The sequence below is a fragment of the Podarcis melisellensis genome (assembly GCF_964234715.1).
Source record: "Podarcis melisellensis genome assembly, chromosome: 6".
In the NCBI taxonomy this organism is placed as follows: Eukaryota; Metazoa; Chordata; class Lepidosauria; order Squamata; family Lacertidae; genus Podarcis; species Podarcis melisellensis.
In genome coordinates this window covers 50,654,764-50,677,935 of record NC_138538.1, presented here as the reverse complement: position 1 = coordinate 50,677,935, position 23,172 = coordinate 50,654,764, and the positions used below count along the sequence as shown (strand labels likewise).

Sequence of the window (23,172 nt, the reverse complement as noted above, 5' to 3'; positions counted from 1 at the left end):
GACATAGTTGCAATGTGCTGTAAACTACCCCCTTCTTGTTCCCTACTGTATTCATTCTCACTCACTCGCTTTTGACCACAGCCCCACTTCTAACTTGCAACATCCGCGGTGCGCTACACTGCAGGGATGTTGTGAATGGTTGAAACTACACATTTTCTACACGAAATGTTAGGAACAGCACGGGCGGGTTTTTACTGCCCAATCCCAGTTAACGCTAAAATCCTAGCTTTGCTGCATTGCCCCTATGGATACATTTCACTTCAACCCTGGACGAAAATGGCGCCAAAAGAAACCAGGAAGTTGGTCGTTGTGACTCAGTTTTTGTTCCGTCTTTGACGCCGATTGGCTTGATGCTGTCAGCCCCTTTCCTTGCGAGCCTTCCGCTTGCCGGGGTGAAGTTGTGCTTCGGTTTGATTGGCTCCACGCTTGTCAGAAGGAGGTTCTGAGTTGGACGCGCGGAAAGAAATCAACAAAGAGACGAAGGTAGGGATGTTATTCGTGGCCTGTCTCTCTAATAACGCCGTTGTGAGTATGACCGTGCGTAGAACACTCCCTAGTGTGCATATTCCTTCGTGCATGTGATAGGAGGAGTCGAGCCCTTTGGTTTTAGCGGGTGAGGTTACAGAAACTTGAGGTGGTAGAATGGACCATACCAGTTCAGGCTACGGATGAAGGATCCGCATTTCTCCCCTATTGGGGAGCTGGGAGCTTCCTGCAGATAGAAAACTAGCACAACAAGGGAGTGACCCGTGTATAACTTTTCTCTCTGATGTGTTAAATTTTGTACTTTCAAATTTTGTACTTTCAAAAAGTTTCAAAGAGTATATATATAAAGTGATGCAATCTATTGCAGAAACTCAGGATTCTGTCTATTCTTGTATATGTAGACTACATCTATTAAGGAGTAAGTAATAAAGGCAGGCCTCTTATATCACTCTTCAGTTCCCCTATAGTTCTGTATATCCATATTGTCAGCATTTATATTCATAGTTCTTATTCACATCTTGCCACCTTGGTGGAATACAGGCTACTGTATAGAGTGTTCTATGTTTTGCTAATTTTGGATCTGGAGATGGTGAAGAGAAATATAATTTGACAGTGGTACTTTTTTTTTTTCTAGGCTGGCAATGAGCAAACTCCAGTTGGCAACACGCAGCAAGCTAGGAATACAAAGGAACACTGCGAAACAACAGAAATCGCTGAAGAAATGTGAAGGAAATACCACACTATACAAAGGTGCTTGGGTTACAAAAAGATTTTTTCGTCAGCGTAGGATGAAAGAAAATTGAAAGGAATTGTTTGAACCTCTTTTCAGGATCAGTTATTTTGTGGTAACAGCTATTGAACTCCCCTCAACTTTTTAGCTGGCTATGCATTCAAAGACTGAATCAGAAGCTGAAGTTACAAATATCTCAGATTTAATGCATCACTGATTCCACAAACTGGCTTTGGGATAGATGGAGTATTCCTTATGAAGGAATTAGAAAATGTCTAGAGATGCTTGGCCAACAACACAAAACCTGAAAAATTGTACCTTCCTTGCCTCCGTTCTTGTAGCATTCTTTGACTCAAATTTATTTTTAAAAGAAATTTAATTGAAACTTGTAGAGTCAGAAAAGTATTCTGTTTTAGAATAGTGTGACATAAGCAGATACGGTACTTGTTGTCTAGTTTGCCGTCATAGGGGCTCATCTTCCTGCTTTGAATCTGTGTGATACAGGAATGTGGAACTTCCAGGCTGGGGTCCAATATGATCCTCCAATGATCTCTGTCTAGCCCATAGGACCCTCCCCAGACCACACAACCTTCTGAGCCCCGCTGCTCATCAGCCCTGCTTTGCATCCTCCTTAAGTGTTTTTGCTGGCTAGAATGTGTCCTTGAACTCTGGAAAATGCTTCTTGCTTGAGTTGGATGGAACATAGAGAAGAATGCTTGATTGCGTAAGAAAGTAGCCTACTACACAAAAGTAAAAATCCACATCCATTGCTCTCTACCCACATTTGTCTCCAGCCCTGCCCACCATTGGCATGTGGCCCCAAGAAGGTCACTCAGAAGGGAATATGGCCCTTGGGCTGAAAAAGGTTTCCCCAGCCCTGGAAGAATGACATGGACAAAGGAGATATCTGCTGAGGACTTATGTTTCTGAGGTTAACAGAAAGAGCAGATCTTTGGGAAATATTTGTAGAGGGGTATGCCAGTAGGACTGCTGTTCTTCAACTGTCTATCAAATACATATTCCCCTCTGGCGCAGCACAGGTTTATCCACTGCCATGTATATTTGTACAACCCAATAGAAATTGCCACTGCAAAAATTGTAACTGGCCTCTCTTTGTTGCAGGAGTGCCCAGCCAACAGTCTCCATTCCACAACTTCAGCAATGCAGCTGAAATCAAAGAGTTTCGGAAGAGGCTGCTCACCTGGTACAACAAATGCAAACGAGATCTTCCTTGGAGGAAATTGGTATGGCATATTGTGCTGGGCTTCTAGGATGCACAGAAATATCTCAGAAGAGAGAGACAATTGCTTTGCTGTGTCCTGTTCCCTAAAGTCCCCTGTTCACTTTTCTACAGGCTGCAAGTGAAGAGGATGCTGACAGACGAGCGTATGCTGGTGAGAGCAAGAACCCTCAGGAATTCTGCTGGGATTCCTGCCATCTATCTGCATTCAGGGGTGCTCTGGAGATAAATGCCACAGGCTGCACACAACACTGTCCTAGTGGTAGCAGCAATGTGGTGGTATCGGTTTTACTGCTGAGAAAAATACTTTGAATTGTGGCTCCTTAGTCCAATTAAGGACATTGGTGTTCTGCGTTGCTAGAGATCCCCTAGTCAGATCATGGCACTTGACTTTTGGCAGCAGTGTAATATTTAAGGTGCAGAATAGAACCGCATACAGAACTAGTTATCTCCAGCTAAACAGTCCCCCTGGGATATAAAAAGGTTGCTTAACCTCTTACAATTGCCTTTAAAGTACCGTATTTTCTGCCCTATAGGATGCACTTTTTCCCCTCCAAAAATGAAGGGGAAATGTGTGTGCATCCTATGGGGCGAATGCAGGCTTCAGGAAGCTCTCCGCAAGCCTTGGGAGCCCGCGGGAGTTCCTGTCGGGCTCCCTAGACTTGCGGATAGCAGCCTGCATCTCGAAGCCTGGGGCGCGCTGCACAGCACACCCTGGGCTTCGGTTCCCCAACCTGGTTTGGAGGCTTGCGGCGGGGAGAAGCGCACTTCTCCCTGCCGTCAGCCCCACAAGCTCGGGGGATAGTGGGGAGGTGGAGTGCTGCCATCCCACTGTTCCCCGACCTGGTTTGGGCTTCAGGCAGATATCCGCAAGCCGTGGGAGCCCAGCGGGAAGTCGCACCAGTCTCCCAAGGCTTGCGGAGAGCTGCCACCAGCCCCACAAGCTCGGGGGACAGCGGGGAGGCGGAATGCCGCCCTCCCACTGTCCCCCGACCTGGTTTGGAGGCTGGCGGCGGGGAGAAGCGCACTTCTCCCTGCCGTCAGCCCCACAAGCTCGGGGGACAGCGGGGAGGCGGAGCGCCGCCATCCCGCTGTTCCCCGACCTGGTTTGGGCTTCAGGCAGATATCCGCAAGCCGTGGGAGCCCGGCGGGAAGTCGTGCCAGTCTCCCAAGGCTTGTGGAGAGCTGCCTGTTCTGGGGACTGGGGTCAGGGGAAGCTCGGGCTTCCCCCACCCCAGCCCCGTGCCTGGGGGGGGGGAATAATTTTTTTTCTTTTTTCCCACCCAAAAAAACCTTTCTTTATTCCCCCCCCCAAAAAAACTAGGTCCATCCTATGGGCCAGTGCGCCCTATGTGGCGAAAAATACGGTATATTGAGCAGCACATCCCCTCCCACTTGCCATGCAGAACAAGGAAGGTATCAGAATGCCTGATGCACCTCCTTTCTCTTTGTCCCTGCAGTGTGGGTATCGGAGATAATGCTCCAGCAGACCCAGGTGGCTTCAGTGATCAACTACTACAATCGCTGGATGCAGGTGATGCTGAGATCCTTTTCTCTCTGTGGCATGCTCTGTTGTGCATTAGTTCCTGAATCCTGGATCTTGGATCCATTGTGCTTTGGAGACCTTGTAAATAAGTCCCTGTTTTCCTTTTTGATACAGAAATGGCCAACCTTGCAGGACCTGGCTCAGGCTTCACTAGAGGTAAGAATGAGAATGCAATATTTTGTGTGTGTTCATGCATGAATATTTGAATGGAACATGCAGCTTTGCTCTCCACCCCACTTTAAAAAAAGGATTTAAATACATTTTTAAAAAAAATACAGAAATACCCAAAAAATCCACAAAAATGAAATAGCAAAAAAAATACACTAAGCAAAAGCATTCATTATTGGTCTGGTCTAATATTTTTTTTCTAACTCTTTCTATTTGGAAATAGGAGGTGAATGAGCTATGGGCAGGGCTTGGCTACTATTCCCGAGGGAAGCGACTCCAGGAAGGTGCACATAAGGTACTCTATAGGCAGTGGGTCAAGACACAAGGCATTTTTGCAAGAAGATAGTTCCCTTTATGTCCTGTGCTTACAGAAAGAAAGATTTTCTAATAGCCACTTAGGAAAGAACCAGGTGCAAGATAACTAGCTACTGTAGCTATTGTACTAACTAGTCTAATTGGGAGTTCAGGTTGGAATAGCAAAGTGTTATTAGATGGCAAGGTGGGAAACCCCAAATGGTTTACTCTTGAGCTGAGTAGCTTCCTAAAACTGAGGGCATAGTTTGTAGGAAATGTATATCCAAAATCCCCTAATGTTTGTATCCCACCCTTCCTCCAAGAGGCAATGGGCAGTATTTTCATCTCATGATATCTTATCACCAGAAAGGTCACCTTCTTCTTAATGAGCTGCTCAGGTTGTGCTATAGAAACATGGAGCTCTGATACTGTTTCAGTCACTGAACCCTATATAGTGGCAGCAAGGCCACCCCAATTGTTAGCCCCATCTGCAAAGGCAAGTGCTTCTTCAGTGAAAGCCAACCTACTCCTATTGCAATAGAGCAGGGGGCTAGGAATGTTCTGCAATAGTTTCTTCCAAGGACAGCAGTGCCACATTCTCTGGCTGGAGGAACACTGCCCTCACAGGCTCATCAGATAGAAGTACTTCTGGGGCTGGCCCTCCATTCCCTTTCCCCTCCTGCTTCAGAGTCCTCAACCTCATCCCCTGAAGAAGGGGAATCTGACTCCAGGATCATGACACCTTAAAGGGATGTTGGAAGTTTTAACGGTGTGCCTAAGAACCACCAGAGGTGGTACTTTTGAGTGACGATGTCCCTGTGTTGCTTCAACTGGGTTTATTTTGCAGTTGGTGTCACAGATGGAAGGACATATGCCCAGGACAGCAGAAGAGCTGCAGAAGCAGTTGCCAGGAGTTGGAAAGTACACTGCAGGAGCTATTGCATCCATAGCGTTTGGTCAGGTAATGAGGTTGCAGTCTGAGTGGGCAGATTTGCTTTAGGAATATGCACAAAGGAATATTACCCAACCTGGCTTTGGGATTCTAAGTCCTTAGTCAATCTAGAGGGCTAGACATTTTCTTATCTCCTTTCCCTTTGCAGCTGTTGTTCACTCCTGTGTTTCCCTTGCTGCCCCTAAAAACAGTGAATTGGCTACTATTTCCCTCACTGTTAGAGCTAGAACAAGTAGGAACAAATAGGAAGATCTCAGCCAAGGAAGTGGTGTGTAATTTAGATTTCTGCACTGTATGGCATGACTTCATAACCTGTATAAATGAAAAGAAAGAGTATCGATACTTTTCTAACCCTGTGACTGGAAGAAAGACTAAATTGTGGCTAGTCTTGGTCATCAGTCCTAAAGAGTAACTTCCTTTTGTACAATACAAACACAAACCATACAGAGGTGGTGTCTGGCAAGAGAAACAAATATTAATACAGAATTCAATATAGTCACTAGACATTACTATCTAAGCCACTAAACAATGTACCTCTGTGCACTCTGCTTCAAACCAAAGACTTCCTGAACCATACTTGATATCCTAACCACTACGTAATCTCAACTTTCCATGGATTCACAGAGTGAATCTGATGCAGGCAGAGGGCCCTCTGTGGCCTAGTTGGGCTCTTCAGTAGCTCTGTCAGCAGCCCTTAATGGAGGCTGGAGCAGAAGTTGTCACAAGTGCAGTAACAGCTGGGTTGCTGTTTTGTCCAATGCATCCAGGTGACCGGTGTGGTGGATGGGAACGTAATTCGGGTCTTGTGCCGTACACGAGCCATTGGTGCTGATCCTGCCAATGCATCTGTTGCTGACAGACTCTGGTAAGGGAAGGAATGGGGTTGGGATGGTGCAAGCCTAGCTTTAGGACCTGAGAGTCAGGAAAGGACAATAGGACAATAGCTTTTGGAAGATAAAAGTATTTTGTTCCTTCTTCCCCATCAGATATCCAAACTGGGGACAACACGTCCTGGCAAAATCTCAACTGTTCACAGTCAATCCCTAATTGCATATAGTGGACTTGCAGTTGGTCTCCCCTTGCTGAGTTTGAACTCTTAAGGTAAAAAATATAGTGAATTAGCAGTTCAATCAGCAAACCAGGAGCTGTACACACACCCAGAGAAGTAGGCGTGAGAAAATTGTAAGAAAATTCCATTCAAATCAATGGGAGTCCTAACTAAATGTTTGTTGGCTCAGGCAGAAGAGCTAGGTGCTGTGAAGAGTGGAAGAGGGCAGAGAATTTAGAAATGCTGCTCTTTATCTTTTGGAAACTCCCCATTACTGCTTGCTGAGCTTTTACAGAATGCTGGTTTCTAGAGCCCACTCTAAAGTTAGGGAGTAGGTAGTCACCTCCCTAAGAAATGCTTCCCTACAACACAGAGCGACAGCTGGCAGCCCCAGGGCAGTTTTTGTGCAAAACTAGCACCTCTCTCTGTCTCCTTTTTTCACTCTCAGCTCTCTCCCATCAATGCGGTTGTAGGTCGAGAAAGCTCAGGAGTTGTTGTTTTTTGAAGCTGCTGCTTTAGAAAGACTTATTATGCTTGCTAATGTAGGCTGCTGTCGTTCTTAGGGCTTTAGCACACACTCTGGTGGACCCATCCTATCCTGGTGACTTTAACCAAGCAATGATGGAATTGGGGGCAACTGTGTGCACTCCCAAGGCCCCACGGTGCATGGAGTGTCCCGTGAAGCAGCACTGCAGAGCACACCACAAAGTAAGGGAGCTCCTCCTTTATACCCTTTGCTGTTCCCCATGCTCTGGTGTTTTGCTGTGGAGTCAGATTATTATGAACTGTTGGGAAAGAAGAGCCATTTTCTGCAAAGCTCCCTGAAAAACTTAACACTCCTTGTACACATACCACACAAACATTGTATGGGAGTTCTGCATGTCTGCTAAGAAGTACTTTGTTCAGTGGTGCTTACTCCCTAGTAAGTGTGTTTAGGAATGCTGTGGTGCACATAAATTCCCTCGGAGTTCGTTCAATTTCATATGTTTGGATTTCTTCCTAAGCAGAAATACAGTCTAACAAAGCCACCTATTAATGCTTCGTTATAATGTCTTCAGTTAATCATATTCTAAATTGTGGGTCCTTCCTAGTTCCTTTCACATAACCAGGCCCACTTGCATCTCTTTTCTTAAAATGTTGCATATACAACACAGATGTGCATCCTATTCTGTCCTTGAGTTTGCTTTCCACTTTGGAATCATGGCTAATGTCAGCATATAGCTTGATGTTAAGACTGAGGACATGGGAGTTCTAGAAGAAGCCTCAGGTACTTGCACAGTCCCCCACCTCTCTGCTCACTGATGGTTGGAACCTTTTCCTGCAGGTGGAAAAAGAGCAGGCAGCCTCTGCCAAGAAACTGTTAGGAAAACCTGCTTCTAAGTGCCCCCAGGTGCTGGATGTAGAAGAATGTGGTAAGCGCTTGAGAAGACCTGGCATTACCAGGTTGGTGGTTTGAAGTTTTTACAAGGTGGGAAAGCTCTCAGATCTCGACCTCCAGCAAATCTCTACCTTCTCTTCCCAATTCCACCAGCAGCCCTTCTTAATCAGGGTAGTAGATACAAGAAGGTGGGGGAAGAATCACAGCCATCTTCTGTAGCCAGCAAATTAAGCCCCCCCCCCCCGACTCCCCAACAAAAAACCAAACATACTAAATCCAGATCCGTTTTTAAGGAGCAAACGTGGCCTTTTTATTTGAGCAGGCTTTTGTGATGGTTTATGAGAGTGTTGCTGTGATGAATGGTTTTTGATGAGGTCTCCATAAAAATAATCATTAAAATGCAAACAAACAAACCCACCCTTAGTATGTTAATTGCATTTTAATTATCAATCTGATGTATTTTGTGCTTGTATTTGTATGCTGCCTTAGGCTTATGGCAAATGCATGGCAAAATTTCATTTTTAAACATGTCTGTCCCTAAAAGCTCTCTGGTAGAGAAGCAGAGGAGCACTGAATCCTTCCTCTGACGTATCTTATTTCCCCTGCAGGTAATTTTTTGTACCATATTTGCTCTCTGCTTTTGGTAATCTATTGTTTGAATTGTGTAGGTTTATCTATGAGAACCTAGTAAATGACTACTCATTGATCTCTTTCACACATGTGATTGCATAGAGCCTACAGATAGATCAGAGGCGGGAAACATTTTCACCCCAAGTGCTACATTCTGTAACGGGTAACAGAAACGACTCTATCCTTCAGCCAGGCAAGCAAAATGTATTATCACAGTTCAGGGAACATTCCTGCCAGGCTGAGACACTTGAGGAGGCCATGAGAAGCATCACCTGTGGAGAGTTCCGAGGGTCCAATAGAGAAACCTGGATGACTGGAGGTTTCCCACCATAGAGCTATTGACTAGACTGGCTCAAATTCAGTTTAGGTGTGTAGTTCAGGCTGCACTGAAGAATTTATTTATTTTCCAGTGAGATTAATGGTTTCTTGTTTGGTTGTGAACTGACATTTGTCAGCTTTGCCCCCATGGAATGGGCAGCATTGATTTAACTCTGGCTTCATTAGCAAGCCAGGTCTTCCTGTCCTAGAACAGGCCACCTCCCGCAAAGATGCTTTGCAGACAGTTGCCTGTTGCCTGTTGCCAGCAGTTCAGAGCCAGGCATTTCATCTGTTTCATTCTTCTGATTTGTAGCCGCTGCCACCACAGGGAGCTGCTCCCTCTGCCTGCCTCCTTCAGAGCCATGGGATCCCAGCCTTGGTGTGACGAACTTCCCCAGGAAAACTGCCAAGAAGCAGCCCAGGATCGAGTGCACAGCCACATGTGTGCTACAGAGAAAGTGCAGTGATGGGAAACCAGAGTACCTTATTGTGCAGAGACCTAGCACAGGTAATGGTCTGAAAAAGGGAGGCTTACCATGCCTAGAAAATTTGTTGTTACATCTCCAACTCCTTTACCCCACCCACGTCAGTGATCATTCCAATTTTATGTTGAGGCAAGTTTATGACTTTGAGCTAGTGGTTGCAGAAAACAGATGCCTGCAAGATGGGTCAGGTTTATCTGCCAGTCCATTCCAGGCTGCTATACTAGGTGCCAGGCAAAAACATTTCAATATAACCAGGCCTTTGGCTGATTAAGGTTCTATGGTCTTTAAAATGTGATTGTGGGAGGGAGGGTTATTGGTTTGTTTTTGTTTATCATGTGTTCTCATTTTGTATTTTTATGTTGTGAACCACCCTGTGGTTTTCAGATGAAGGGTGGTATAGATAGATAGATGATAGATAGATGATAGATAGATAGATGATAGATAGATAGATAGATAGATAGATAGATAGATAGATAGATAGATAGATAGATAGATAGATAGATACCCTTGGCACCCGGACCTGTCTCTGTTATTGAGCATTTTTTCAGCTGTTGAAAAATTCATGCCACAGTTGAAGTAAAAGAAAACCAGCTGAATTATTTAAGGCATTACTTTCCCCTGCACTAGTCAAGGGAGAGAGCACTCAGCCCTGACGTAGGCATGTACCTTAGGAGCACTGCTCGTTTACTATGGAAGCAGTGTTTTCTAAATACATGTCTTGTATGCCTGATAGAGGGTGGTTATGTTTAAAATATGATATTGACAACACAGTATTTATTTAGAGAATTTCCTAGGTGTTTTGTGTACATTATCTCAGGAATCTCTGTGACAGCCTTATTAAGTAGCTACATATTATTCCAGGTTTTTAGATATGGCTGAGAATGTGTAACTTTTCCAGAGGATACCAAATTTTATGCCCAAGATGATTTTTTGAACCAGGGATTTCTAGCTCATAACTCAGGCTCTTAACTACGATACAATATCAGCTTGTGCTGGTGACGGTACATTTTCTTGCAGGTCTGTTGGCAGGGCTTTGGGAGTTTCCAAGCCTCCTCCTTGAGTCAGGGCAGGAGAAGCGGCAGAAAGCAGCGCTGGCAGATCACCTCCAGGCCTGGGTTGGTAGTAACGTGGCAACAAGACGCCTGCAGCATGTTGGAGAGGTACATTGGACCCCCCCCCCCTGCAGAATTGGCTCATTGTTTATACAGTGTCTCTCCAGCGAGAACCTCCCCTCTCGCCACCACCTCCCCTTGCATAGGATTTACAACCTACAACCTGGGGTGGCATTAGCATCAGAATCTCTGTTGCTATTAACTGCCAAACAAAACCTTCAGGATGTGTGCCATGCATGAAGCTGGTTTGATGGGGAAGACAGTTGTTCTATTTTGTAACTGACAGATGGAAAGTTTTGCAGTTAAATAGCTGGCAATGAAATTACTGCCCCCATGAATATCTGGAACAGTATTTGTCAGGATTGAATTAAATCTCACTTCCAGCCATCCGGCCCTCAGATTATTTTTAGATTATCACTCAGATTATGCCATAGGTGGGAGAGATCATCATGTCTCGCTAGTCAGCTACTGCCCGTCTTGAGCTTGGCAGCCCCAGTCAATAAAGTGCTGGCCCCCCAGTGTCTGCCTGCTTCAATAGTTGCTTGGAGCTCAGAGCATCACTTGACAAGTGGAGTGCACTACTTGACCCCCAAAGGCGCACTCCTCCATTATCTCCCGAGACAGACGGATGCCAGCAGGCTACATTCCAGCCAAACAAAAGTCAGGTTTTAATATACATACACACACATACTTTCATCCAGGCAGGCCAGGAGCATTATTGAACTTCAAGGCCACATTCCAGGCAGGCAAAAACACTTGGAGGAGTATGACTGGGGAGGGGTGTGGAATGGGAAGGAGCACAACCTAGTGTGAGTCTCAGCGACTGGGAAGAGAAGCCTGGAGAACTGCAGTCTGCCTCCAGGCCTGCGCCCCTGTCCTAGTCCTAGAGCACAGCCTCTGCTTTCTTCCCTGTCTTCACTCCCACAGACAAGTAGGTTATGTACCTGCAGCTCCTTGTCCTGAAACAATGAAGGTTGGGAAGGAGAAGCTCCCAGGTCTTCGTGTAAAGCCCAGCCTCCCTCTATGAGGCTGCAGCTGGGTTTCTTCTTTCCCAATGAACTTGTCTTTCTCACCTGCCAGAAGGTAGGGAGGGAAGGGATGCTCTGACCTAACGGCATCTCTCACCTTCCCTAACCACATCTACATATCTTCACCTCCTTCACCAGGTTCTCCATATCTTCTCCCACATCCGCCAAACATATGTGATCTACTCTTTGAATCTGGATCAAGATGAAGGAAACTGGGATGCGGAGCTGGAGCTGCCAGCATCCCGGTGGGTGACCGAAACAGAATTCCACAACTCTGCCATCTCCACAGCCATGAAGAAGGTACTGAGAATCTAGAGCTTGGTTGCTTCAAGTTTCCCAATGGACCCACATGTCAGTTTCTCCTGAGAGATGCATGTGATGCAACAGCATGGAATGTTAGCCCCAGCTTCTGGGGAAAGGCAAACATTAACTGCAGCTGGAAGTATGACTGAACATAGCTTTCTAGCGAGGGATACACTTGGCCCACTTTTAGCTGCTTCTCTTGTTACGTGTGCTCTGTCTCCTCTTTCACACTGTCCCTGTGTTTCTGGCTCAAGCAATCAGTGGTTCCAGGGGGCAGCTGATATGTTAAAAACACCTTTGTACATAAACAGTTGCAATCTGCCCCCTCATATGGAGTCAACACCATGTATTCATTATGGTGCTAGATGTGTTATGTGGAGTGTCCTACTTTTCCAGGTCTTGAAAGCTTATGAAAAGTGGAGCCCTACAATCAGTACTGCCAAGGTAAGGACATCCATTTGCTAGAGCTGAACAGCTCTTACCTCTCTCTGTGCAGTTCCAATCATGTTCCTAGAAGTACTATTATTATTATTATTATTATTATTATTATTATTCCCTGCCCATCTGGCTGGGTTTCCCCAGCCACTCTGGGTGGCTTACAGCATATCTAAAAACATAATAAAAACATCAAGTGTTAGAAACCTCCCAATACAGGGCTGCCTTCAGATGTCTTCTAAAAGTTTTGTACTTCTTTATCTTCTTGACATCTGAAGGGAGGGCTTTCCACAGGGAACCACATCTCGCCCCTCTGTCTACTGAGCTCCATCATTGGTCCTGCATGTTGGGAGCCACCAGTTTGAGGCTTGCCAACTGCACACCCTTCCAACCACACTGGGTGGGTCCTGCTGGTTTGTCTCCACCCTTCTTACCAATGTTAGCCCTATAAGCAAGAGGATGGGATTTAGAGGTGGCCACAGTGCTTTCTCTGTCAAATGCATATGCATGTGTGACTGTACAGATTGTCAAGAGGAAACGGGACTCCCTACACACCAGCCAGACCCTGCATGAAGAAGGTAGTTTTTCCAAGAGGCAACTTTCTCTGGATTCATTTCTTGCAACAAATCCCGGGGACTGATGGCAGTCTCTGTGCTCTGCCTGACCTCACGTGAGTACACCTCATTCCACTCCTAGCAACCTTGTCCAACACTTGGAAGCCCGATTGGTGCCTTCTCAATGAGCATCACCGAAAGGTCTCAAGATTCTTGCCTAGGATGACACTACCCAGGCAGTGAGGTGTGCCTGCCTGTTGTAAACAGTGCTAAGCTCCATAATCTTACTAGAGTTCAGGGCAGTGGGATGAGTCCAGTTGTTTCGTCTGCATTACCGTTCATCAGATGTGCCTTACCTTTTAGTTTCGGAGATGAGGGACTGATCTCCAGCAAGGATGTGGTCATACTGGAATGAAACACGGTGGCTGCAATGAGGGCATCATGGGGATGTTGTGACTTTAACATTGCCCCCTTCCACTCCAATACAGAACACGGGCACAATTCAAACAAGTGTGGCTGTAGTGGCTCCTAGGAGTTCAGAGTTTATTGGTGTGCCACACTGCAGTAAAATGGACTTTATAAAAAAGTATATGAGGCAGGCTGACTGAAAGACTTATTCTCCAGTGGATGCTAAGCAAAAAGACTCAATGTCTCTTCTGCATCCTTCTTAAATGTTGCTTTCTTAGAGCTAGTTTATTCTCAAGGACAACTAACTATGCAATTGCCATTTGCTCACATCCGTAGTCAAGAAAGTGTTTTGCTGCTGTACTAGATGCCACAATTGCTGGAGTTCACAGATGAAACTGTTTTTCAGTACATGCAGTGTCCTGTTTTAATTGTGGGTTTGCTAATAAAATTTTAATGAATTTTTACTGTGGCGGTTATTTAGTTATGCTTTCTTCTTCTTAACTGATTGTATTATTCACACTGTAGCGTTGACAATTGGCACACACACAACCTTAAATATTGTACTAGCATGTTGATACCTGCACAGCTATGTCACTGGCAAGGAACCAAGAAAGTCCCTTTAAAAGCAAGCATTCAGAAATCTGTTAATACAAAGGTGGAATATTGTGGAGTTTTCAGTTCTTTTCCCACTATTTCTAGTATTTGCCATTTCACATGTGAAAAAGCACAATAAATGACTACTCTATAATCCCCCCATTGCACCCCTGCGACCAAAAGGGGCACATTGGTAACATTTATCAAAAGGGTAACTACCCCGCCATAAGCAATTTGGAAAATATGCTATTAGGCATGTCCTTTTTGTAAAGTACAGCTAAGTAGCAGTATCTGTTCCCCAAGATGAAGAAACAGCAAGTTCATAAAAGCTCAGCCACACAGTGAGCAAACACATAAATAAGACCTTGTTCGTTGCATAATGTTGATAAGAATCAGATTCTAAATATTCTAAACTCAGAAGGGAATTAATACAGAGAAGCATGTAACAGTGTGTTCTATTACAGAACTACAAATAAATATTTAAAGTTAACACAATTGTGTTTTTAATTCAAATATAACAAAAAATAGTCTCAACTGATATTAAGATTTTTTTTAAAAGATCAACCCTGACTTAAACACATATATCTTTATTACTATAAGTATTCCACATGCCCAAATAAATATCCAAACAAGACTGGCAATTGAAAGATGTTTAAAACTTAACACAATTGTAACAAAAATTAAGCAAGTTTACTAAAGAAATAAGCTGTTCTTCAGCTGACTAGCAGGCCAAATTGAAATAGTAAAACATATTACCAACTAGACCTAAAACAGAAAAAATGCTATAATACCCAACACTTAAAAGAACATTATACTTCAGTGTTATAATTTAAATAATAAGTTATAAATAAATCTTATAATTTAAATTGTTAATAAACATATTAATGTTTTGCTGGGATCTCATCACAAATATACTTGAGACAGAAACCATTCAAGTAACAGTTTTTTAAAAGCGCTTCAGCACATAGTTTTGTACTGAAGAAGATGGATTTCATATTATTGAAGAACACCATTTCCTGTTCTGGGACAATGTTGGACAAGCACCAACCTGATACTACCCCTTTCCATGTTTCTTAGTCTTTGCCTCTGGAGCCCCAGATCTACAAGGAATTAAGAGCAAGATTTCTATGCTTTCTGTTTGTCTCGCTTGTTCCAGCAGTGAAGCTTGTTGATAAAGATGCAGAATAGAGAAGCCCTGTTCTAGGAGTATTGACCACACTTGTTTGCAGGCAAGATGCAGCTGCCAACACAATGTTTCTTCGCTGCGGTTAGAGCTCCCAACTCAAAATAGGTCAGCAATGTGTAAAAAGTTCTGATTAGGTGGGTCATCCAGATCACATGGATACTTTTTACACCAGTGAAAGCAACACTGGTGGAGGTGCAGAGCCAGTTTAGGAAGTATGCACATGATCTAGAACTCCTTATGTCATTGATATAACAGGGAAAGCAACCCCCTAGGAGCAGGTTTGCAGAACTCGCACCATCAGGTTCACATATACATTGAGCACAAGATTGTGTAACGGGGTGTTGGTGCGCATTCTTCAAACTTGCTGGTCCATATAGTTTTGTACAGACTGCCAGAGAGCACGAATGTTTCCCTCGCCAAAACCTGTGGCCCCACATCGCTCTATAAGCTCCAGGAAGAAAGTATCCTCTGTAAAGAGAGGCTTTGTGAAGATCTGCATGAGGTATTGCTTCTCACAAAGGCCTCCAGAGCCACCGCTGCCTCCTATGCCAGCGTCCAGAAGGATGCCGTGGTCCTTCAGGAGCTGAAGATTTTGCCCAGCTTGCCTTATCTCCTCCACCTTCCTTTTCTCACTGTAGTATGATAAGGGGGGCTTGAAAAAGTTTGCGCCAGATCTGGCCATGGCCGCAGCGGCCCCTATAATACCTGTGGTGTAGAGTGCCACATGTTGGATGCCTGATCCACCGTGCTGCTCTAAGAAAGTATCCACCTGGTTCTTCTTTTGCTCTGACAGAGACTCAGCTAGAATAATTTTACAGTCATTGCGAAGCTGAGTCGAATTGCTCCCATTGGACTGCATGGCAGTAAGACGAAGACCCATACCAGCACCCTGGATTGTATAACCATCAGTACCGTTGTCTTGCTGGTGGATGGGGAAGCGCTGGAACCCCAAACAGTTCTTGTACCAGTCCAACACAGCTTGCGAGCTACCTTGGGGGCAAGCATAGGTGATATGGTCAAAATGTGTCACCCGGCCACCCACCTGGACCTTGGGAGCACCCTCCACCATGTGGAAACCAGGCAGGAACGGTCCACTGTACTGAGATCTGTCAAGCAGTGTGTGGCTGATGTTGCCTATGATGGATCCCACTACTGAATAAGTGACGTGGCCATTTTCATCTCCCACGGCTGTGGGAGGGATGAGAATCTGGCATCCTCGTTCCTGTAGGCTTTGGGAGATGCCAGGTACATCTTCTGCCTCAAAGCAAATGTTGGAGGCTGTACTGACGGCGTATTCTAGGTCCACGTCATACAGAATTCCTTTATCCTTGCGGCAGCCTGAAGATGGCACAGGTGGAGCGTCTCTCTTGGCAGACTTCAGCCTTTCATTGACGAGAAAAACGGCATCCCCTCTCCGGAAGGCCATCTGCCTGCTCCATTCTGCCACCCGTGCAGCAAACAGCTCGAATCCAAACTGGCGCACCAAGTTGCTGGCCAGCTGTTGCCCCTCAGGGACGTGGAACCCAATGTGGCACAGCCAGTTCAGAAGACCAGGCATCATGCAGTTTGAAAGGGTGGTCAGTGGTAACACAACTTTTGCTGCTAGACCTACAGAAACAGAAAAGAAAGCCAGCTCAGTTGTCATGGGGTGGGGAAGCTCAGTTGGTAGAGCACGAGACTCTTAATCAGGGGGCATGAGTTCGAGTCCCAGGTTAGGCAAAAGTTCCCTGCATTACAGAGGGGGTTGGGCTAGATGACCCTAGTGGTCCCTTCCCTGGATGGGAACAGGGGCCTGTTCTGTTAGTGCCTCCAGGTTTTGTAGGGGGCGGGAGGAGGAGGCAGCTCTGTGCCATCTCCCTTCGGCTGACGTGTGCCTGAAAAATCAAAGGAATCCAGGTCTAAGGGAGGGAGGGAGGGAATCTGCCCCTCCCCCAGAAATCTGCACGTTTCTCTGCCTAGCTGCAGAGTCTATCCTCTCCCTCTCTTCCCCCTTTAGATCTTGCCTCAGGCCTCCTGAGTGAAAGCTCATCTGCCGTGTGTCTTTGATTCCTCACGTGAAAGTGACTTTCAAGCAGCAGGCAGGCAGGCGCCGGAACTCCTCCTCCTCCCGCCGCTGACTTGAATCTCCCGCAAGGAGGGGCTCCGCAACACGCGGTCGGAAGCGGAAGGCGAGTGTCCCCAGGGCGCACGTGGAGCTACGCCAACATCTTCCACCGGCTCGCAGGTCCTAAGCAAAAGCAGTTGCTACGCTTATCAGCCGTTCAATGGGCTGCGTATACCGGAGCCGCAATCTCCTTTCCTACAACGCCATTCCCCCCCCCCCAAAAAAAAACCCAACAACAACCAAGAGCGTTTATTTTACCTTTGTTGATAACACTGTTTTGTGCTACAATTATTTTATTTTTAAAAATCCCAAGGAATGTTCTTAAAATACATTGCTTTCATACCGCCACCACTGAGTGGGCAGCCTTGTTAAGTATTTGCAGCGCTTGAAGACTCGCTGTTATTTTTATTTTTTATGTGAGGAGGAGCTTTGCAATTCAGTCCTGAAAGTATTTTTAAGAACAGGCCTTTAGATCGAACCTCTCATTTTCACACACTCGTAACAGTTTTAGATTTCAGTGGAAAGGCACAAGGAAGTGGCATACATTGGTACCTCGGGTCACATACGCTTCAGGTTACAGACTCCACTAACCCAGAAATATTACGTCAGGTTAAGAACTTTGCTTCAGGATGAGAACAGAAATCATGCTCTGGCGGCAGCAGGAGGCCCCATTAGCTAAAGTGGTGCTTCAGGTTAAGAACAGTTTCAGGCTAAGTACAGACCTCTGGAACGAATTAAGTACTTAACCTGAGGTACCACGGTACTTTATGATGTTGATGATGATGACTGATTATTTAATTTTTGTGCTGCTTATTTAAAATATCTCTTAAACGGTTTACAATAAGCTGAAACAGCAACAGCAGACAAAACAAAATATTACAAAAACACACATAAAAATATTACAGTAATAGAAAGTTACCACTATATTTAAATCCATATCAATGCATTTTCCTTCTGACAACAGGGTCGAAACAAACACAGCTCACCAACAAAAGTTTCACAACGAGAAGAGTTCCTGGAAATCTCAGAAATCACCCTGTCCTCTCGGAGACTTGCAGATCCAAGGTGGATGGGACTTCCTCAGGCTGCCCTCGACGGTGTCCCACTCAGCTGCACTCTCTACTCCCAGTTCCAGGTACAGCAGGTTTGCATGTGTCTTTATCAGATATTGGGAAATACTTTTCTCTCCCTTCAGGGCTTCTAAAGTGGGGTGGGGACTATTGTGAGGGAAAAGAGTGTGCGTGTACTGCTGGAAAGGTATAGATTTGGAGGCGGCCAATACTTGGGGGCGGGGGTTGATGGGGACTGGCCTGTAGGTACTAGTTGTACAGAAACCTGGCAAGAAAATGGGGACAGGACATAATTTCTAGGTTCTTACGTTACTTGCTAGTATGGGATCTTCAGCAGCACCACTCCTGCAGGGTACAAGAGTGTATCTTAATGGTTAGCATTGGCACAGGAAGAAGCTGTGATGTGGGCTTTGTTACTCATGGTCTGGGCTTCTCACTGTTACCCCAGCAATGCAAGAAGGAGCAGCACTGCAGCACTTCCAACGTTGTTGGGGTAACATGAGTACGGGGCCTTAAGGGGCAGTCTGGAAGCCATATAATCTGCTCAGGAAATCCTGTTTCAAAATGTATTATACATGACAGCTTCTCTCCTGCAAGGCAGAGGTGTTCTGCACATGTTCAGAGGAACTCTATTTCACTTGTACCTCACATCACTCAATCAATTCACTTTTATTATCCCAGAAAACCAGTTTTCCACCCAGGTTCTCTCATGTCAGTTCACATTCAGTTAAATTTCCTCCAACCCCATAGTTGACTGCTCATTGTCAAATCTGTCCTCTCATATACTTTAGAGTAGGAATATTAGGGAGTTCATGCCTGAATTGGAAACTCAAAGGAACTGTTTTTCATATACTCATGGATATCTCATCATGCTGTACCAGTCCTACTAGTTGGACGCGGGTGGCACTGTGGTCTAAACCACTGAGCCTCTTGCCAATTTGAAGGTCGGCAGTTTGAATCTGCTCGATGGGGTGAGCTCCTGTTGCTCTGTCCCAGCTTCTGCCAACCTAGCAGTTCAAATCACACCAGTGCAAATAGATAAATATGTACCGCTGCAGCAGGAAGGTAAACAGTGTTTCTGTGTGCTCTGGCTTTCATCACAGTGTTGTGTTGCACCAGAAGCAGTTTAGTCATGCTGGTCAAATGACTTGGAAAGTTGCTGTGGACAAACACCAGTTCCCTCAGCCTGAAAGCGAGATGAATACCACAACCCCATAGTTGTCTTTGACAGGACTTAACCATCCAACGGCCCTTTACCTTTTATCTTTACCTACTAATCTTAAAACAATTTTTCATCTGAAGCAAAAAGTCAACATATACCACCCCATCACAATAATGCAAGTTGAGTGGGTACAGTTTGTCTCTTTTGGAATCTGTTGCCTATAACCAGAGCTTCTTTTCATCCAGAACTCACCGGAACTCAGTTCCAGCATCTTTCAGGCGGACACCGTTGCCATGATAAGAGAACAATGGAGGCATTCATGGTGAGTTCCGGCACTTCTTTTTCTAGAAAAATAGTACAGCCTATAACAATTGCTTCCTTTTGCTTTATAGCAAGGCAGCCCATCTCATCACACCAGTAATGTATTCCTCAATGTAACTGAAAACTGCCAGGATGCAGTCCTGCCATCTTCCAAGAGCATAATGCTTTCCAGTGTTCCTGGCCTGGCACTGCATGGTATTTCTTCAGTTCCTGAATGTGATGTCTCTGAATGAAAAACAAGTACCGCTGGGTGTATGGCAGTGGTGAACGCAATTCATGCTGCTCTGAAATTCTTCAAGGACATCTGTGTATCTAGCCCCCAGCCAAGCACCTCCTCTCTCCCAGCCCCTTCTGGGTGGAGAGACCTTGAATGAGAGATAAAGTACGCCACAGCCAGCCTGGGGATAAGAGATCAGAGAGAACAGAGCTACAGTAGGACTGCCATTGATCGGAGTAGAACAACAGCTGGAGTCACCTGAGAAAAGGCAGAGTATCACTTGGTGGGAATTCTTGGTGCAGACTTGTTGAGGGGGGGGGGTAATGTCTATTAAGTTCAATTTCTGCAGTTGGTGAATATAGCTGGTGCTTTGGAGGCTCATGAGAAATATTTATCACAATGAAGTTAGAGCAGAAAGGTTCCGAACAAGGAAGGCAAAGTTGTGCTACTGCTTCCTAGAACAAAGTCTTGGTGGATTCCTGAGAGGCCCAACATTGGCAAGTGTCAAATCACCTTTGAATGAAACACCTTTTGTGGGTGAGACTGTGATAGGTTTTGAATCTTGCCAAGATAAGCATTATCTGATCTCTGAGTTGTTCCTCATCTACTACCACCACCCCAAGGCTGTTTTTCTTGGATGTGGGAAGGTGAGGGATATATGGGAGGGAATTGCACACAGCCTGTGTGGTGACAAGCAGGGGATGACGGGGACGTTGTGACCAGCTTTAGAATGCAAGCGCCACTGCTTCTGATGGTGGAGTCAAAAGCTTGGACCCTGTTCCAGAGGACAATTGGGGAGCGGAACATCCTGCCAAGATTTGATCCAACCAAAGGCATTGCCTTCCCTGTTTTGCCACTTTCTGGAATCAACAAGGGCTTTCTAAAGAACTATTTTTATTGAGAGATTAGGGTGGTGTGGCTGAATCATGCTGGGTTTCTGTGGCTTGTTTTTACAAGTTTAACAAGGCTTGGGTGTGTGTCCTTTTCTAACCAGTGTGTTGGAAAGCAACAAGACTCTTGCTGAGATTTCATCCATGTGATGTGGTGTGGCTCACCAGGACTGTGCAAAACAGGCTGGCTCCCAGAGAGGAGCTTTCACCTGCTTTGTTCCTCCCCAGGCTTTTTAGCTCAGTTAGGTAGCTAAGCCGCAATATGTAGCCAGTAACAAATCTTGGCTGTAGATAATTGTTAAGGAGGCAAGAGCTTAATCAGTATCCCAAGTTCAGACAACTCACTAAGCCACCCTTGGCTTTGGTGCTGCATCCCACTGAGCTAAAGGGGCCACAGAGGAGCGGCTGTAATCTTCTCCCCAGCAGCCAGTTCACACTAAACTATGGCTTTGCTTAGCATTAGATACGAATGCAGCCAGAGCTGTAAAAAAATGTGGGGGAGAAACTAACGGTGCTTCCGGACGTTCACTATCTTGCAGAAGAGATGCAAATACATGCTGGAAATTTAGATTTGATACTACCCTTGCTTATACCTTTCCTGGGAAAATCAGAGGCTCACTATGTCAGGTTCCTATTGAAAGACCAGACAAATGCTAGAACATTAGCAGTGGCAAAGTTTTTATCGGTGATTGCAAGAACAAATGATCCCTATATTCTGAACAAAATGCTTGTTTAACCTGGAGGTAGGCTGTGTGAATTGTGTATTGCTTTGTAATGATTTGTTGGGTCTCTGGACCGTAATAAAGATTGATGATGATGATGAAATTTAGATTTGCACAGTTAAAGCAGATTAAAGGATTCTGGGCAACAAATCCAATTCACACAAAAACACCAGACTTTTTGCAGTTTGGAAAGTGATGGGGAAATGCACTGAAAACATGTGCAATATAAACGCCCTGCAAGCAAATCTGAATGGATGCTAATTGTCATATAACTAACTACCCTGCAAACAAATCAGAATGAATACTCAGCAAAGACTAGCTAAAATTTAACTTCTGTGTAAGCTTTGTGCAAGCAAATCAGGATGAATGTCAATAAAGAGGGGGCTCTGGGTTAGGAATACAGTTTGTTGCGTAAACTGCACATGAGAATTCTCTTGTTTTAGTTTGATGACAACAGAGGAAGACAGTGCTTTTTTTCCTCTTTGCTTTTTGAACAGTTCTTAATTTTTAGCAAAACTTATACTGAAGCGTTCATCTATGTAGGAAACATGCCATCACATCATCAGCCCTGCTTTGTATTTATAAAAGTATAGGGAAAGGAAAACTGCAGTTGTTTAGTAACAAGTGAAAAACATATGCTCAGCTGCACACTATTCCTAAATTCTAAGTGCAGGAAGGAAGGGGAAGCTGCAGCTGTTAAGCAGCATGGGGAATTACTCTGAATATGCTCAGAGGCACACTCTTTATTAATATTTAACTATTTGTGCATTCTCTCCCATGGTTATCTGACTCATATAGGGTGCTGTGCCCCACTTGTAAAATGGGGCCAATATCCTCTAAAAGCAATAGGGTGCCTATATGTGTCTTATGTATGTGAATTGCCTTGTGGCCTGTGGCTTACCTGATTGCTTTTGTCTGGTCTAGATATTTGCTTGCATTCATTTTTAGATCCCACTTTCTGCTTGAGGCATGTTCCAGTCCAGATTGTGTTGTCTTCAGCATTGTCTGCCAGACCAGAGTGCTTGGCTGCCAGACTCCTTCCTTGGCCCTATCTGTGGGACAACACAGTACTAGGCATACTCAGTGCTTTTTTTCCAGGGGGTACTCAAGGGTACGCAATACCAGCACCTCCTTTTGTTGTTGTTAAAAAGTGTGGCACTTACTGTAACAATTTCATGGTACCAGCACCTATTTTTCCAGGGAGGAAAAGCACTGGGCATACTGTGTACCATTCAGGTCACCTCCCCTAAAAATATATTCTGTAGAGTTGGAAAAGTTTCAGAAAAGGCCAGGGCAACTAAAATGATCAAAGGGCTGGTACAACCGTCTTATGAGGAAAGGTTACAACATTTAGGGATTTCCAGATTAGAAAAAGGTGTATAAGGTAGGGACATGATAGTGATGTCTACAATTATGCATGGCATGGAGAACGTAGATGGAGAGAAGTTGTTCTCTGTCGTCCAGAATATTAGTCCTTCCAATGAAGCTGAATATTGAAAAATTCAGGGCAGACAAAAAGAAGTACTATATAAGTACTTGCTCTCACAGGATGTGGAGATAGCTACTATTTTGGAGATGTATGGGAAATGCATCTGGAAAACAAAATGTATTGAGGAGTTAGTGATCTGACACGGTTACCCTTCCTGCCTCTGTTGCTCTCCCCTCCCTTGCTCTTGTTAAGTTTTTTGATGCTGTGAGAACAGTCTTTAATGTCCTGAGAACTTTGGGAGGAGGTGAAGCCCCACACATAGCTGCCTTCATCAGTTGTGGAGGATAATTCTGGGTACCTTC

The 23,172-nt window shown here is 45.0% G+C and overlaps 3 protein-coding genes across 8 annotated transcripts in view; 2 read left to right on the top strand and 1 right to left on the bottom strand.

Annotated features, from left to right (window-relative positions):
* The window catches only part of LOC309372713 (selenoprotein Pb-like), a 32,182-nt gene that overhangs the window by 3,289 nt on the left and 5,721 nt on the right, over positions 1–23,172 (top strand). The window contains exons 1-2 of one of the 5 annotated variants that reach the window (XM_081916519.1): positions 17,967–18,134; positions 19,477–19,553. The gene's annotated coding sequence lies outside the window, so the exon portion shown is untranslated. Of the gene's footprint in view, positions 1–17,966; positions 18,135–19,476; positions 19,554–19,921; positions 20,053–23,172 lie in introns of those variants that run through there. The other 4 variants (XM_081916517.1, XM_081916518.1, XM_081916516.1 and 1 more) reach the window with 4 other exon arrangements.
* MUTYH (mutY DNA glycosylase) lies at positions 43–13,579 on the top strand. Of its 2 annotated transcripts, XM_081916513.1 has the most exons (17): positions 43–483; positions 1,121–1,236; positions 2,339–2,460; positions 2,571–2,610; positions 3,917–3,990; positions 4,117–4,158; positions 4,394–4,465; positions 5,312–5,425; positions 6,184–6,281; positions 7,028–7,172; positions 7,789–7,876; positions 9,104–9,298; positions 10,293–10,435; positions 11,554–11,715; positions 12,115–12,162; positions 12,677–12,823; positions 13,071–13,579. In XM_081916513.1, exons 2-16 carry the CDS (start codon positions 1,128–1,130, stop codon positions 12,791–12,793), a joined length of 1,569 nt encoding a protein of 522 aa, XP_081772639.1. In that variant the 5' UTR covers positions 43–483; positions 1,121–1,127; the 3' UTR covers positions 12,794–12,823; positions 13,071–13,579. The 2 variants fall into 2 exon arrangements, with proteins under 2 accessions (XP_081772639.1, XP_081772638.1); XM_081916512.1 differs by having other exon boundaries at positions 46–483; positions 12,677–13,579.
* On the bottom strand, positions 15,139–17,956 carry HPDL (4-hydroxyphenylpyruvate dioxygenase like). Its single transcript, XM_081916514.1, has one exon. The coding sequence runs from the start codon at positions 16,538–16,540 to the stop codon at positions 15,251–15,253; it is 1,290 nt and encodes a 429-aa protein (XP_081772640.1). The 5' UTR covers positions 16,541–17,956; the 3' UTR covers positions 15,139–15,250.

Bases quoted from the DNA above. Each gene is read 5' to 3' on its own strand.
- MUTYH (XM_081916513.1), top strand. From the start codon at position 1,128: ATGAGCAAACTCCAGTTGGCAACACGCAGCAAGCTAGGAATACAAAGG. The intron at 1,237-2,338 runs GTGCTTGGGTTA...TCTTTGTTGCAG, and splicing joins AAATACCACACTATACAAAG to GAGTGCCCAGCCAACAGTCT. The intron at 2,461-2,570 runs GTATGGCATATT...ACTTTTCTACAG, and splicing joins ATCTTCCTTGGAGGAAATTG to GCTGCAAGTGAAGAGGATGC.
- HPDL (XM_081916514.1), bottom strand. From the start codon at position 16,540: ATGACAACTGAGCTGGCTTTCTTTTCTGTTTCTGTAGGTCTAGCAGCA.